Consider the following 14,797-nt stretch of genomic DNA (forward strand, 5'->3'; position numbering starts at 1 on the left):
GTACAGACTAAGATGTGGGATTGAAACCTGGGCATTTGGAAGAACTGAGGGTGCAAGTCTCTTCTTCCTCTTCCTATCTTCAAAGAGATGTCAGCTACTGCTAACCGTGTATCTCTGTTTGTATGATTCATTCTCTCTTCAAACTTAGCATGGTTATAATTGGGTCAGAAGGAGTCACTCAGTCACTGAATTCGTCAAAGTTTAACTATTTTTGGTGTTTGTCAGATGTTGACAATAGTTGCTGTCTGGTTTTCTTGCAGCTCTAAGATGCCCTCAAAGCCTATCGCTTCTTTCTATACAACCTCTTGGAGTTCCCACTGAGTGTGAACATCTCCTCTCTCCCCACACTCGTCTCAACATTCCTCATTTTCCTCTGAACGTAAACACCAGAGTTCTACATGAGCTCTCTACTTCTACTGTTTTCCCACCCCATTCACACGAGATTAGATCCACCATACTACAGTAACTCTCAACATAGAATTATAATAAGAAAGATTGTTTTTGTGGACCCAGAGACTACGGCTTGACTGTATGCTCTTTTCCTGTGTGACAACAATCATATATATATATATATATTTTCTCCAAAATTATTTAATGTATTTTAAACATCATAAAAAATGCCATGAAGTATAAATAGAATACACAGTGGAGGCAGGAAAAATACAGTGATAAAGATTTTTTTAAATAAGAAAAGGATTAACGTACTTTCCCCTCTATCATGAATTCTGTATTTTTATTGCACAAGGGTGAAGACTTAAGCTGTGGTCTTTGTGAGAGATGAGAATGATCCAGTTTCATAATTCATAGTGTATATAAATTAGATGACAATGAGATGTTCAGAGAAGTACAACCACTCCTGCCATGAAGAACAGAAGGGGCTATCATCAGATAACTCATAGAGAGAAGGTACCAGTAGTTAATCACATTCTTACAGGATGTAGTGTTATGGGATTCTTATGTCCCTCTTCCCAGTATAGAGCAGTAAAACATCCTAAATTTCCTTTCAATAATGGCCACAAATGATATTTGCTCCAACAATTGGGAATCATGAGAAGAAGCCACTCAAGTGGAAGTGGGAAGGAAGGTGAATTAAAACAAGAAACAAAGGTAGAAGGAAATGTGGATTAAAGTATAACCTGCCTGCATCCCTTTGACAAATACTTGAGGCAGGCAGAGTGTCCTGATCCCCCAGGAGGATCCCAACTGTCTTGATGTTAATGCCTTGCTAGAGGGAAAAACAACCTCAGTTTGGCAATAGCAAGGCATCTGGTATCCTGTAGGTCTTTTTCAAAATATGAAAATCCTTTTGGAACTTCCCTTATCCTTACATCCCCCTACTCCAAGGTATATAATCAGCTGCTCCTCACCATCCTGGGCCATCAGAAGCTTTTTCTGCCCACAAGACCGTTCCCTACGCTTTAATAAAACCAACTTTTTGCATAGAAAACATCTCAAGAATTCTTTCTTGACCGTCAGCTCCGGAACCCAACACCACTCCAAACCACATCAGTCTGGGAGCTGACTTGGGGGGATAAGAGCCTCTCAGGTACACACTGAGACCTGGGCCTCCAAGCTCCTAACAGTGTCAGCAGCACATCTAAGGGACTTCCCACAGGAAGGTACTTTATTATTCATGTTGGTTTTGTCAATAAAAGTGGTATTAGTTTCCATTTGGGCTGTGTCCATTAAGGAAAACATGACAAAGATGGGGATGAAGATAAAAAAACTAAAGAAAGAAGCAGGTGTCTGGACTCAGAGTGAGGACAAAATGGGATTTAAGAAAGGGCAGACATGATCAGACTCACAGGGTAAGAGGAGCAATGTGCAGGCAGGAAATTGCAGGAGGGAGACACAGGGAAATAAACTGATCCTTTAGAAAGACATAGAGTGATGTAGGTAAGAAGTGAAGGTAGCTAGACAATGAGACACAGAAGGATCTCACTTGAGGAGATGTTAAGAGGGAACACAAAGACCCTGTAATCCTCCTGAGTAGTGAGGTGACACTTGCTGAGCCTAGGAGCACCGAGTGCAGGTCCAGGGGTGGGTGGTCGATGCAGTTTGGGACCTGATGGATTTCAAGAAAAAAAGGATGTTTAGCCCAGATTGCAAAGCAGCAGCCACTGGATCGCCAAGAGGAACGTACTGACTTAGGCCATCAAAGGAAAGAGCCTCCAAGATCTCTTCCACTCCTGTCCCAGTAGAGACACCAACAACCAACTTTCCTATTTTCTAGTTTTCATGCTCACGGCTATATATCTATACCAGTCCCCCAGGGTAAGGAAAGATCCACTGTAGAGTCCATGAAGGCCGATGCCAGGGCCCCACTTTAAAAAGCAGTAGAACACCTGGCATGGCCCACGTGATCATCCTAAGAAATGTGTGGTGAGTCTCCACCGTGTTGGACATTTTCACAAGTGCTGGTCTACCTAGTTTGTTAACCCTTCTCTAATCTCAAGAGGTTGGTACTATATTATCACCTCCTAACAGATAGTAGGTGCTTTGTCCAAGCCTTTTGTCAGAGGAGTGAGGGCATGAGCTGGAACCGTAGGTGGGACAGGTGGGCAAGTGCACAGCCCTATTCCCACAGGCATACCAGCTCATGAGCAATGCAAAATAAAAATAAACCCCAGAGGCAGTATCAACTCCCAGGCTTGGGCACACTTAGCATAACGTCTTGATGCTCTCCCCTTGGGAGTGAGAGGATGCCAGGGTCCCTCAGGTCCTCTCTATTTACCTTTTCCCCACACTGAACATTGTCCAGAAATAATAAATGAGCAGGGAATTGATCTGTCCACATCTCTTGCTTTCCCCTCTACTTATTTCTTTGTTTGGTGTGTCTGCCCTTTCTGCAGACTTTCTGGCTGTCTGTCAACACTACTTTTCTTCTTTCTGTGTCCCGATCCCATGATTAGGTGAGTGCTGGCTGTTTGAGGGGTGTGGCCTGAACCAGAATTTGGACGGAAGGTGGGGGTGTGTGAACACTCAGGGCTCAGTCTCCAGGAGCCATGCACTGTGACTGTTACTACTTTTCTGGAACGATTCTCATGTAGAAGCCCAGGTCATGGTCACCAGACTTGCACAGATGCTCCATCAAATGAATGGCAAAAGATTTGAAGAGATACACAATTATACACCTGGGTTAAGCATGGTCAAAGTAACTGTTGTCTGCAAAGGTCTGGGTCACACATGTGAGAAGGACCCACTGCCCTGAACTGAAGAATGGGACTAAGTGTGCTGGTGTGTGGGTGTGTGTCCAAGCTACTCCTGTTGGCTTGGATGCATCTTTCTGTTCTCTTCTTCACTGTGTGGTCTGATTGCCAAGGCTGATATAGATTATATCAAATGTGATCTCTAGAGAGAAGTATGACAGCCCATGCTCACTTTGGGCCAGACACTGCTGCTTTGCAATCTAGGCTAAACATCCCATTTTTTTTTTTTTTTTATTGAAAAAGGTGGCCACCTTCTGAACTCTGGATGTGTTCCTTGGGCCCAGGATTTAAATAACGGAGACACTGTACAGGAGGCTTTCTGTGGCTTCAAGAAGTGTTTTTACATATAGATAAGGGAAGGTCAGAGAGAAAAGAAGAGAACATTAGGCTTCTGTTTTTCCAAAAGCAGAAGAGTGGAGAGTGTTAAGTGTCAGTCTGGCAGATGCGGGTCTGGTGAACTGATATAAGAATGAGTAAAAATGTGGGGGTCTGCAGGAGGCTGAGCGTGAGCTTTGTCTGGACTTAGAGGTGCAGGAACATGAGCATCACAAGCTTCCTGTCAGTGCTGCTCCAAGGAGAGCTGAGCCTTGTTGTATGGTTGGTGAAGTGTAGCTTATGAATAACTTTCCGTGCAAACACATTGCTGGAGAAGGACGAAGGCAAGGGAACTTGGTCTTTAAAAGAGCAACACTCCAAGTAAAAATTCTGGGAATTTACACAAGAAATGACAGTACCAAAATCCAACCATGAAATATGTTGTTTCTATTTTTCTCGGCATGCGTGCTTGTGTTTGTATGATGTGTATAGTGTGTGTATGTGCATGTGTGGTGTGTGCATGTGTGTGGTGTGTGTGTGTGTGTTGCTCACGTGTGTGTTTTGTAGGAGTATGGGCTGGTGATTCTATTATGGTAAAATGTATGAGAGAATATAAATACAGATAAAAAAAAGTTTGAGATTGTAAATAAGAAAGTGCATGCGTATCTGAGAGAATAAGGGGTCTATCCAATAGAATACGGGTTTGGGAGGAAAGAGTCCTTTTGGACAGAAATCTTGACTAGGAGTGTTATTAAGTCAAAATGTTAGGATGGTATACAGTTGTATAGTGCATAGGGTACTAGAAAATTATTTTTTGGGGGGTGTGGGAGAAGCAGGGACTCATAAGCCTCACGTATATGGAACTTTTCTAATTTTTATTGAAATTCCACATATTACCCAGCATAAAGTAGGACCTCAGCCTGTATTGTTGAATCGACCAAATTTTTGGATGTTTACCTCATCCAAAGTGTGTTTACCTCACAGATGTAAGAGTTGTAGTCATCTGGGAGCCTTGAAAGAGCCAGTATGTATCCTGGAGCCAATTTTGATATCCCACACAAGAGAACAAGCAGATCCTATCAAGATCTTGTCAAGACTAAGCAGCCAGTAATGTCTATAAAGTCGCAGAATTATTACCACCATGCAAAAGGATACACTGTAATTTTTACCTTGTGTCAGAGGTATACTATATGCTGAGAAGAGTGAAGGCAGCCAGTCAGGAAGGCTGCCTGGAAAAGTTGTGTAAATCAGCAGAGGTGGCCAGAGGAAGGAACATATTCTCGTGGGGCAGAGTGACTCTGCCTTTCAGTGTATCTGAGACAATCCTGGTTTATGCAAGTTACCTGCAGCTGTGTTGATACCAGCCTGTATTTACTTCAGAGGGGTTCTACTGTAGATAACTGATATGGTATCCTTATGTTTAGGAGTTGATAATGATGAATAGTTGGAGGTGAGAGTGACTCAAGTGATCCTAACTCTTATCTTCTCCTACCCTCTGTCCTCAGGCCCTGGGACTTGTGCCATCGTGTTCTACCATGATCATTTTCAACCTGAGCAATTATAACCCAGGCCCCTTCATTCTGGTGGGGATCCCAGGCCTGGAGCAATGCCACGTGTGGATTGGGATTCCTTTCTGTATCATCTATATCGTGGCCCTTGTGGGAAACTGCACCCTTCTCTACCTCATCGTGGTGGAGCGTAGCCTCCATGAACCCATGTTCTTCTTTCTCTCCATGCTTGCCATGACTGACCTTGTCCTGTCCACAGCTGGTGTTCCCAAAACACTCAGTATCTTTTGGCTTGGGGCTCGAGAAATCACATTTCCAGGGTGTCTTACACAAATGTTCTTCCTCCACTATAGCTTTGTCCTAGATTCAGCCATCTTGATGGCCATGGCATTTGATCGTTATGTGGCTATCTGCTTCCCCCTGAGATACACCACTATTCTGACCCCCAAGACCATCATCAAGATTGCAGTGGGCATCTCCTTTCGAAGCTTCTGCATCATCCTGCCAGATGTGTTCTTGCTCACACGCCTGCCTTTCTGCAGGACACGCATCATCCCACACACATACTGTGAGCACATAGGTGTTGCCCGGCTCGCCTGTGCTGACATCTCCATCAACATCTGGTATGGCTTTTGTGTTCCCATCATGACGGTCATCTCAGATGTGGTTCTCATTGCTGTCTCCTACACCCTCATCCTCTGTGCGGTCTTCCGTCTCCCCTCCCGGGATGCCCGCCAGAAGGCCCTTGGCACCTGTGGGTCCCATGTCTGTGTCATCCTCATGTTCTATACACCTGCCTTTTTCTCCATCCTTGCCCATCGCTTTGGACACAATGTCTCCCGCACCTTCCACATCATGTTTGCCAACCTCTACGTTGTTATCCCGCCTGCGCTCAACCCCATTGTCTATGGAGTGAAGACTAAGCAGATCAGAGATAGGTTCATACTTTTGTTTTCTACCAAAGGTTCAGAATGATGTTCCAATGTACTGTGGGAAAGCTAACAACATTTTTTCGAGTATATTAATGTAGCAGGAATGAGAAAAAAACCAATTCTATGTATGGTGAGACTGCTTACAGGTGCTTTTGCATACCAGGAAAATGGTATGAGCTGTATGAGGGAGATGTTCTATGTATAAAAAATTCCTCGATGACCTGTCTGTTGGGATATGCAAGAGCACAGGTTAAGACCAGGAAAAAGAGGCAGAAACATAGAGTTTACTTACTTTAAAAGGACAAAGCAATACAAATTTAAAAATTAAGATATGCAACTATGGAGAGAAAAATGTGTTAAGGCAGAAACCCTGAAGAAGAGAGACTAAAAGTGAAAATATTAATGAATAATGCATTATTAAGGGGATTTGTAGAAGGACTGAGGAAATTTACAATAATATTCAATATTTATTCATGGTGTATGTCTGCAGCTTCCATTCAATGCCCCCAACACATGAAGTCCTTCAGTTAAGTGCTATGAGCAGTGAGGTCTACCAGCAGTGCCGCATTGAGGAGGAGAGAAATTAAGAAATTAAGATTTCTCAGTGTCAGCATTGATAGCTGGATGGTTGGTGGAGGAGCATAATTCTTGACTCCAAGACACGCTGAGGAAGGGAGCTGCAGAGATAATGTCAGGAGATGTCGAGCCAGTTCACTGGGACAGTTAAGTAGACATTTAACTTCACTGGGTGGAGGCTGTGGGGCTCTTAGCTATGGGTGTGTTTCCTGAGCTGGAGAGAGAATCAATTATCAGACACATCAGTGCAGCACAGGGGGGATCAACAGAGGAACTCTAGAGGAAAGTAACACATGCGTGGTAAGATAGATCTAATTGCACAAAGATTTCACTAGAGGCGACAGTATATATCATATTCAAAGCAAGATCTAGAGTTCTTACAATAATCCTTGTTTTTTTCATTATTCATTAATTTGGAATTATCTGTTGAGTATCCACTGTATTGTTACAAGGTTCTACGCATTCAGGCTATGACAGTTAATAATGGAGAGACTCTGTCCCGCTTTTAGGGAGCTTATAATCTCTGGAGAGTGACACACAAGGGGCAGGAGAGAACAAACTCTTTGCTTTCAAAGAGAATGTAACTGATAGAAAAATGAAGTGAATACAGTGATGCACCACGCATGGGCGATGAGGACAGTGGCAGAGACAACAGCACAGGCAAAGGACCTGGGGCTGGGAACAGCATGACATGACTGTGAGCAGAAGGGAGGCCAGTGTTTCTAGAGCACAGTGAGGTGGCGATAGCAGAGAAGGGAGAAGGAGGAGCACGGCCAGGTCCCATGGGACTGGAATTATTCAAACTTCTTTCTAGGAGGAAGCAATTGACCCTGCAGAATAAACGTGATTTTTCCAAAGCACACAGCAAGGCAGTTAAATAAATGCAGAGCTAAAATAGAATCATACAATCATACATATCTATTATTGTATCCAAAGGCATAAAATATAAGTATTACTAGAATAAACACAGGAAACGAAGGAAAGACTTGCACAAATGTGCATACTGTTTCTTGAAAGTGTGCATAGTGACGTTTACTGAGCATTTATGTTATATAGTGAAAGTTTGTCATTCTGCAATTATAATTAAATAAAAAGCTATGAGTGGAATAGTGAAAGCCTCCTAGTAAAAGCCTATATATACTTCTGAAGTAATGCCTTGCCATGTATATCATATTTAAAATTTTAATGTATCAAATGAGCTTGCATTTTTTTTTGTCATTTTATCTAACATAGTTTGTCTTGATGTGAATGGTACTTGCAGGCAATTATCATGATTAAGCCTTTTTTTTTTTTTTTTCTTTTTGGTTATTCTTTGCCTGGGTTTTGCATTTCTACTGTTAGTGGTAGAGTAATGTGTCTCCATTTTTTTTTTTTTTTTTGTTTATTCTTTGCCTGGGTTTTGCATTTCTACTGTTAGTGTAATGTGTCTCCAAAAGGTCTATTAATAATGATGGAAGAGGGACGCCTGGTTGGCTCAGTTGGTTAGGCTGCTGCCTTCGGCTCGGGTCATGATCACAGGATCCTGGGATCGAGTCCCGCATCGGGCTCCTTGCTCGGCGGGGAGCCTCCTTCTCTCGCTGCCTCTGCCTGCCTCTCTGCCTACTTGTGTGTACTCTCTCTCTGACAAATAAATAATTAATATCTTTAAAAAAATATATAATGATGGAAGACATGTATTTAAAGACCATCACTTAGGTACATCATTTCATCATTTTAAGGACATTTATTTGTATCTTTTATTTAAAATTAGGCAGTGGGGTCACCAGGGTGGCTCAGTTGGTTAAGTGTCTAACTCCTGGTTTCACCTGAGTTCATGATCTCATGGCTGTGGGATTGAGACCCATGTCAGGCTCTGTGGTCCGTGCAGAGTTTGATTCAGATTCTTTCTCCCTCTCTTGCTCCCTCTCACTCACACTTCCTCAAGTAAATAAATAGAATAAGAAAAAAAAAATTAAAACAATAAAATTAGGCAAGCAATGCTCTGTGTTCATTGTTTACCTTCCATACTTTGGTAGTCTCTTCCAACAGTTTATCCTATACATTTACATTAAATTCAAATGATCTTTCAGTAAAAGAAATGGATCTAGAATCCTTTAATTTCCTCCATGTGGATTTTGTTTAATGGAAAAGAATATCTAAAACATTCTATTAAATTTGTCTGTGGTTCAGTGATGAATTTTTGCAGAGGCCTACCATACAACTGTTCATTTTATTGATGACATTGTGATTTTATGGCTGACGTTATAACATTTTATAGAAACTCTGAAATTTTATGGAAATTTCCAAATTTCTAACTTGTTTATTTACCTCTAAAATTCATCCACTAGTGAAAAATATATGGCATATATATGGCATGAGATTATTAAACATATTAAGGATACCAAAGATAGTCGATAAGAAAATCTGACTGCCCCATCATTCCATTAAGAGGTGAGACCATGGGGTGCCTGGGTAGCTCAGTCAATCAAGGGTCTGCCTTCAGCTCAGAGTCCTGGAATTGAGTCTCCCATCGGGCCCCCTGCTCAGCAGGGAGTCTGCTTCTCCCTATGCCCCTCTAGCTGCTTACGTTCTCTCTCTCAATAAAATAAATAAAAATTTAAAATTTAAAGAGTTTAAAGAGAAAAAAGGGGGCAGAGAACAAAATAGTTTTTAATTTTTCACAAACACTAAAATTTCAGTCCATGGTTCACACATCTCAGTAGAATTTTCCCCACAATAACAATTAATCTTCATTAGGCAGTCCTTTTTATTTTTGATCAGCTTCTGTCCTATCACACAACAAAGAGAGTCATCTGAAATGTAACACATTAACTTTAATGCGATTCCAAATTCTTTCCTGTAGCACTCACCACGTTATTCACTTTAGCTGACTTATTTTTCCTAACAAGTATTCCAATGTGAGCTCCATAATCTCATCGGCTCCTATAGTGTTTATCAGTTCCTATCACTGCTCCCTCAGAACATACTTCTACTCCAAATTTAGAACTTAGACCACATGTGTTGATATTGTAACCTCCACAGTTTTATAACAGTTCAGAGATGGTTGGGTTTGTCAGCAACTTTTGAAAGACTAGTTCTTCTTCATATCACTGCCATATTGATATCACACATACAAAAATAATTTTCATGCTAGCAATATCTGTACATTCATCAAGTAGAAATGAAATAGACTTCTCCAGCGTTAATTTATTGGTTTAATTTGTTCTGGGAGTTGGCTTCTTTATCCCTAACTACTCCCTTGTACATGTGATGTGGTCATTGTAAAACGGGCAGCCTGTCTAGTCAAGAACTCCCACAAACAGCAGTGCAGGGTGGATTCCCCACTTAGAACTCATAGGAGTAAACAGTCATGTTTGTAGAGTGGACTTGCTGTTTCTGTCTCTGGGCCGTATCTCAGCAACTGCTCTCACACCCTCCAGTTCCAGTGTATCCACACACACACTCCAGAAGGGAAAGGCCGGACATGAGAAGAGGTTATTGGACAGTTGTAGAATATTAAAACAAAGGATAACAATATTATAAAGATTTTGTTGTTTTTTGTAAAATGTAAGTTTGTTCTGTGACAGTGTAAACACAAAACAATTCTTTCAAACGAGGTAAAAAATCAAATACAAACTGTAGAGGACATATTTTGAAATATCTGGTATTACCACATCCTCTTATATCCCAATAAGTGGGATCCAGGGCATTTTCGAGAAAGGGGAGAGTTGTGAAACTAAATGTCCACTATGACAGTCCACCTGGTACTGCATGTGGGCCAGCAGGCATCTCAGAGAGCCAGAGTTTGTCCTCAAGCTGACTCTGCAAGCCACACAACCTTGAATAATGTTGTGTTGCTCTCCCAAGCTCAGGTGCCATGCTGGTGCTCCATGTCTTCATGGGGATGCTGCTCTAGTCTTCACACCACCTCTCTGGGAATGTCCACAAATCGGCACTGTAGAAAGGGAAAAAAAAAAAAAAACCCACAAAACCTGGTCAGAAGAATAAGACACTTGCTCCAGTGTGTGTAGTAGTGGAACCTATTCAACCCCATGTCTGCCCAATTCAACAGCCCAGGCTCTTCCCACCATGCTGCTTTGCCTGAATATCAGCCTAAGGGGCAGAAACAATGCTAAGCAGTGAGACTGTCTATGTCTAGGGGGCAATTGGGTTTGTTATTTGTGGAGCATGAAGCAAGTCTCCATCTGCGTGTGCTGTGCTCCTCCCAGGGGGTCTGCCGAGACATCCCTGTTCTGTGACTTCCTTTCCCAGGATGTGAGTATCTGAGTGCATTAGGCATGGAAACCTGGGGGGACCAGGAGAGTCAGTGGAGATGACTACAGACCTCTGCTAACCCCTCATTAGCAGTGCACAGCTGTGACTCACAGGTTCTCGATCCAACCAGGGACACAGGGTCCATGCCCCTGATGGCTAGAGAAGAGACACATAAATCCTTCCCACCCACACCTGCTCTGCCGTAGGCCTGCCCCGGGAGCACCTTTGGAGTCCCCAGGTCACTGGTGCACTGACTGCTAAATGGACAAGCTTGAGCAGCAGGGACTGGAGCAGCCCTGGGTAGATGGAGGCTGAACGCCCCTTCCTCATCTTTCATCCCACCTCCGCAGCACAAGGTGAGAGCTCCTGGCCCACTGGCAGCAGGAATTCCTCAGCCAAGATCGGTCACACCCTAGACAGGGTCTGGGGGCTCCTGAAGAGCCTTCCCCCCTATGCCCTACCTGGATTTATCCCATAGTGATCCCAGCATTGAAGGTCCTGGTAGTAGTGCCAATCCCCAGGGGACAATCTATGAAAACTCTTTGTCCTGATGGAAATGTGTTGTTCACACCTTTTTTCAGAGATCGACTTTGGGATGCCAAGGAGAGCATAGGTGGAGGTCAGCGTGGCTGGTAAGTTTGAGAAGTGGGGTGAGCTGTCCCCACTCGTTTGTCACTGTTTCTGGGTCAGAAAAATGTGGAAGCTGAAGGTTGGGGACAAGGAGCAGGGATTCAAAGTCAACACCCCCACATTCTCCATTTTACTAGGAAGCAATCTTGTTTTCAACTCCCTTTTCCTGGCTCCATTTTCAAGGGAAGCTCCTTGTTTTGTCTGATCAGTTCTAATATGATATACTTTCAGTCTGACTTTTAGCCATTGGTTTTTTCTAAGTTCAGGTCCAACATGCTTTCAATATTCTTTAGTTCAGCTGCCACGTTATCTTTTTTTTATTCGTTGTTTCAAGCAAATTTCCTTTATTCATTTTTTATCGTTTTCTTCTTGGTTGAAGAAAGCATTGCAAAATTCAATTCATATACTTTAGCCAAAAACGATTTTTGATGTGGCCTCCTCTCTGTGGAGAGTCCATTCTATTGGTCTTTGGGTGATTCTCTGGGTTGATTCCACTGATGTGATTGTTATCTAGGCATCTCCATGGCAGGAGGTGAGCTCAGGACCCTCCTACTCTACCATCTTCTCCAAAGTCCCAGAGTTATTTACATATGTTATTTTACTTATCCTTACAAGATTCCTGTAAAGGAGGTGCATTTATTATTATCCCCAATTAAGGTAAAGCAAGTAAAGGTATAGAGGAGCTGAGTCTCTTGTGCAAAGTCCCACAGCTGGTATGTGGCAGAACAAGGGTCTGAACCTAGAAAATGTGGCCTTGGAGCCCGCTCTAGATCCGAATCACTGTGGTGAGGGGGAGTACATGGGAACGAGGAAAACTAGAACATTGTTCCTGACTTCCCTCTCACTCCCGCCTCCTCTACAGGGAGCATGGGGATCATGAATTCTGATTAAACCAAGGGCCAAAGTGCTCATTCGATTCCCTCCAAATCCTATGACAGAGCTGGGACTGAACACTCGCTGCCGCAGTTCTGTTCTTGGCTCTCCCTCTCTGCCTTCTTTCTGGGTCACTGCTTCCAGTTGCATGTAATGTTCCTTGCTCTGCTCTTCCCTGGAGGAAATACTTGTCCCTCAAGCCCCTTAGGCGGACACAGTCTGTGCGCCCTCTGAGGAGGACGGAGCACTGTGAGAAGGATCAAGAGGGCAGGGAGAGGGAGAAATGGGCTCTGGCTTGGAACCTGTGGAGGACGCAGCAGATGGAGGGAGGCGAGTCTCACTCTGTGGCTGGATCATGCAGGTCTGTGCACCCTCAGGGCCCCCTGTGACTCATGCCAGGAAAAAGGTGTGCATGTGTGAATGGAGTCAGAAGGAGGACCCCCTCACAGAGTGGGCGTGGAAACCCACGTCAGATGAGCTGTGGAATGGGTGTGAGTGGCAGAGTAGCTTTTCTTGCCCAGAAGAAAGTTGCTGTTGAGTGAGAAACAAGGGAGGACTTCCAGGAGAGGAAACAGTCTTGGACTGGGATCCAGGAGATGTTGTTCTTGTCCCAGCTGTGTGTGTGCCTTTCTGAAGATGGGTTTCCTGATCACAGAAAGGGGTACACACCGTGGGATGGCTTTACATGCATGGCAGATAGGAGCAGCTGCGGGCTCCAGACAGTGGCTCTGAAAAAGTGTCCTGCTTGGGAGCTCTCAGGGAGCAGAGCCCCTACTGCCACTTTCCTCAGCATGTCCCTTGTGAACTCCTGACTCTGAAAGGGCACTGAGCTATAAGGCCTGGACATGAAGCAAGGGACTGGGCAGAGAGCAGAGTGGGCAGTGGGAGATGAGAAGCAGCCCCTTGTCTATAGCCAGATACACAACAGAGACCAAGGTGAAGGTTGTGAGGAGGGTTCTTAGCAGCCTCCTCTTCCCCCTCTCTTAGCCTGTGAGAGGAAATAGAAGGAGCAGAGGTGTGGACTGTAGACACGAACCATATGGGGCAGCTTCCCCTGGAATTTTGCCATAAGGAAGTATGCTGGGAGGGTCCCCACCCTGAGTCTCATGGGCCCCCTGCCTGGTACAGGTTATGTTTGGCCTGTGGTTTTGGGAGAGACGTTCCCAGGTCTAGGGGAGTTGACATCTTTCTTTCCTCAGAAGGGCTGGGCCTGTCTTGTTAATCCTGAAAGGATGTTCTCAGAGTCCAGGGGAGCCCAAGGGCCCCCACAGTGAGAGAGGCAAGACCATACCCCATGACTTGGCAAAGCCTTATTCTTCAGAAGGAAGTTCTAGTTTCTAAACCAATAAGACTTTAATTTGGGAAATTCTATCCTGGTTTATTACCTGATCCTTCTCTGCAGGAGTCAAAATGTGGGGGTGTGAGAAAAGGCCCAGGAGACAGTGCTGTGGAGAAGCCTGGAGCAGGCACAGAGCATGGGATGCGTGATAGCCCCCTACCCACAACCCCTCTGCCACTCCAGGACACCCTATTCTCTGTTCACCTACCCCCAGGTTCTTCATTTCCTGAAATAGCTTAAAATACCAAATGCAATACCTCATGAAGTTCATGGACATAACTGTGGTCTTCAGGCAGAGCATGGAAAGCACATTCTGGCTTATATCCTTTTTGTAGGCTGTTCCTTATCCACCTAAACCCAGATGAGCAAAGTCTGTCCCCCTCCACAATTTTCACCTACACTGCCACAGTAGCATCCGGCCCTAGTCCCTTCCACGGCAGCCCCACCTTGATGGTTTGCTGTGTTCTTTGGGTGATCAGAACTTTTCTAGACTGATTTCAGAATTTGATGGGTCTGTCCATGGACAAAGAACAGAATAAAAAAGAGCCCCAAAGCTGAGTCATGGGATGAATGTCTACACTGGTCAAAGAAGGAATTAATTTTCATGACCCAGATACTTTGAAGTATGAATTTTGTCGCTGGGACGAAATACTAGACAAATTGGAAGGAATAAGCTGTTTGGGACAGTAGGGGAGCTATTAAATTGGCTTCTGGGAAAGAACTTTGGAAGAGGAGTTTTGTCTGAGCATTAGTCAGTGAGTGGAAGGAAGAAGAGTCATTCCATCTCTCCAAGCTTTGATTTACAGAGGTGGGGGGAACACGGAGAATGTTGGTAGGATTAGGTTTGGATGACAGAGACAACTTCCTCTGGGACATGCCATCAGGAAATGCATATTCTGATGCTGCCATGTGGCTGGGCTGAAGAGGAGACACTCCACCTGGGAAAGACTGTCAGAAGAGTGTGATCTTTAGTTAGGTGAGTTTTGGTTTTTTGTTTTTCCTTTTTAAGGATTTTATATATTTATTTGATCGCCAGAAAGAGAGAGAGAAGACAGGAGTAGAGGGAGGGGCAGAAGGAGAAGCCTACTCCCCACTGAGCTGGGAGTCCCCATTCTGACGCTAGGCTGGATCCTGGGACTCTGGGATCATGACCTGAACCCA

The 14,797-nt window shown here is 44.0% G+C and overlaps 1 protein-coding gene across 1 annotated transcript; it reads left to right on the top strand.

Annotated features, from left to right (window-relative positions):
- Nucleotides 1-4,977: 4,977 nt before the first annotated feature.
- Nucleotides 4,978-6,007, top strand: LOC308350142 (olfactory receptor 52H1-like; the record flags this gene model as incomplete). The annotated part of the gene is made up of 1 exon (XM_080815145.1): nucleotides 4,978-6,007. The coding sequence occupies exon 1, from the start codon at nucleotides 5,060-5,062 to the stop codon at nucleotides 6,005-6,007; it is 948 nt and encodes a 315-aa protein (XP_080671271.1). The 5' UTR covers nucleotides 4,978-5,059.
- Between the last annotated feature and the right edge of the window lie 8,790 nt (nucleotides 6,008-14,797).

Source organism: Martes martes (assembly GCF_963455335.1).
Source record: "Martes martes genome assembly, chromosome: 10".
NCBI lineage: Eukaryota > Metazoa > Chordata > Mammalia > Carnivora > Mustelidae > Martes > Martes martes.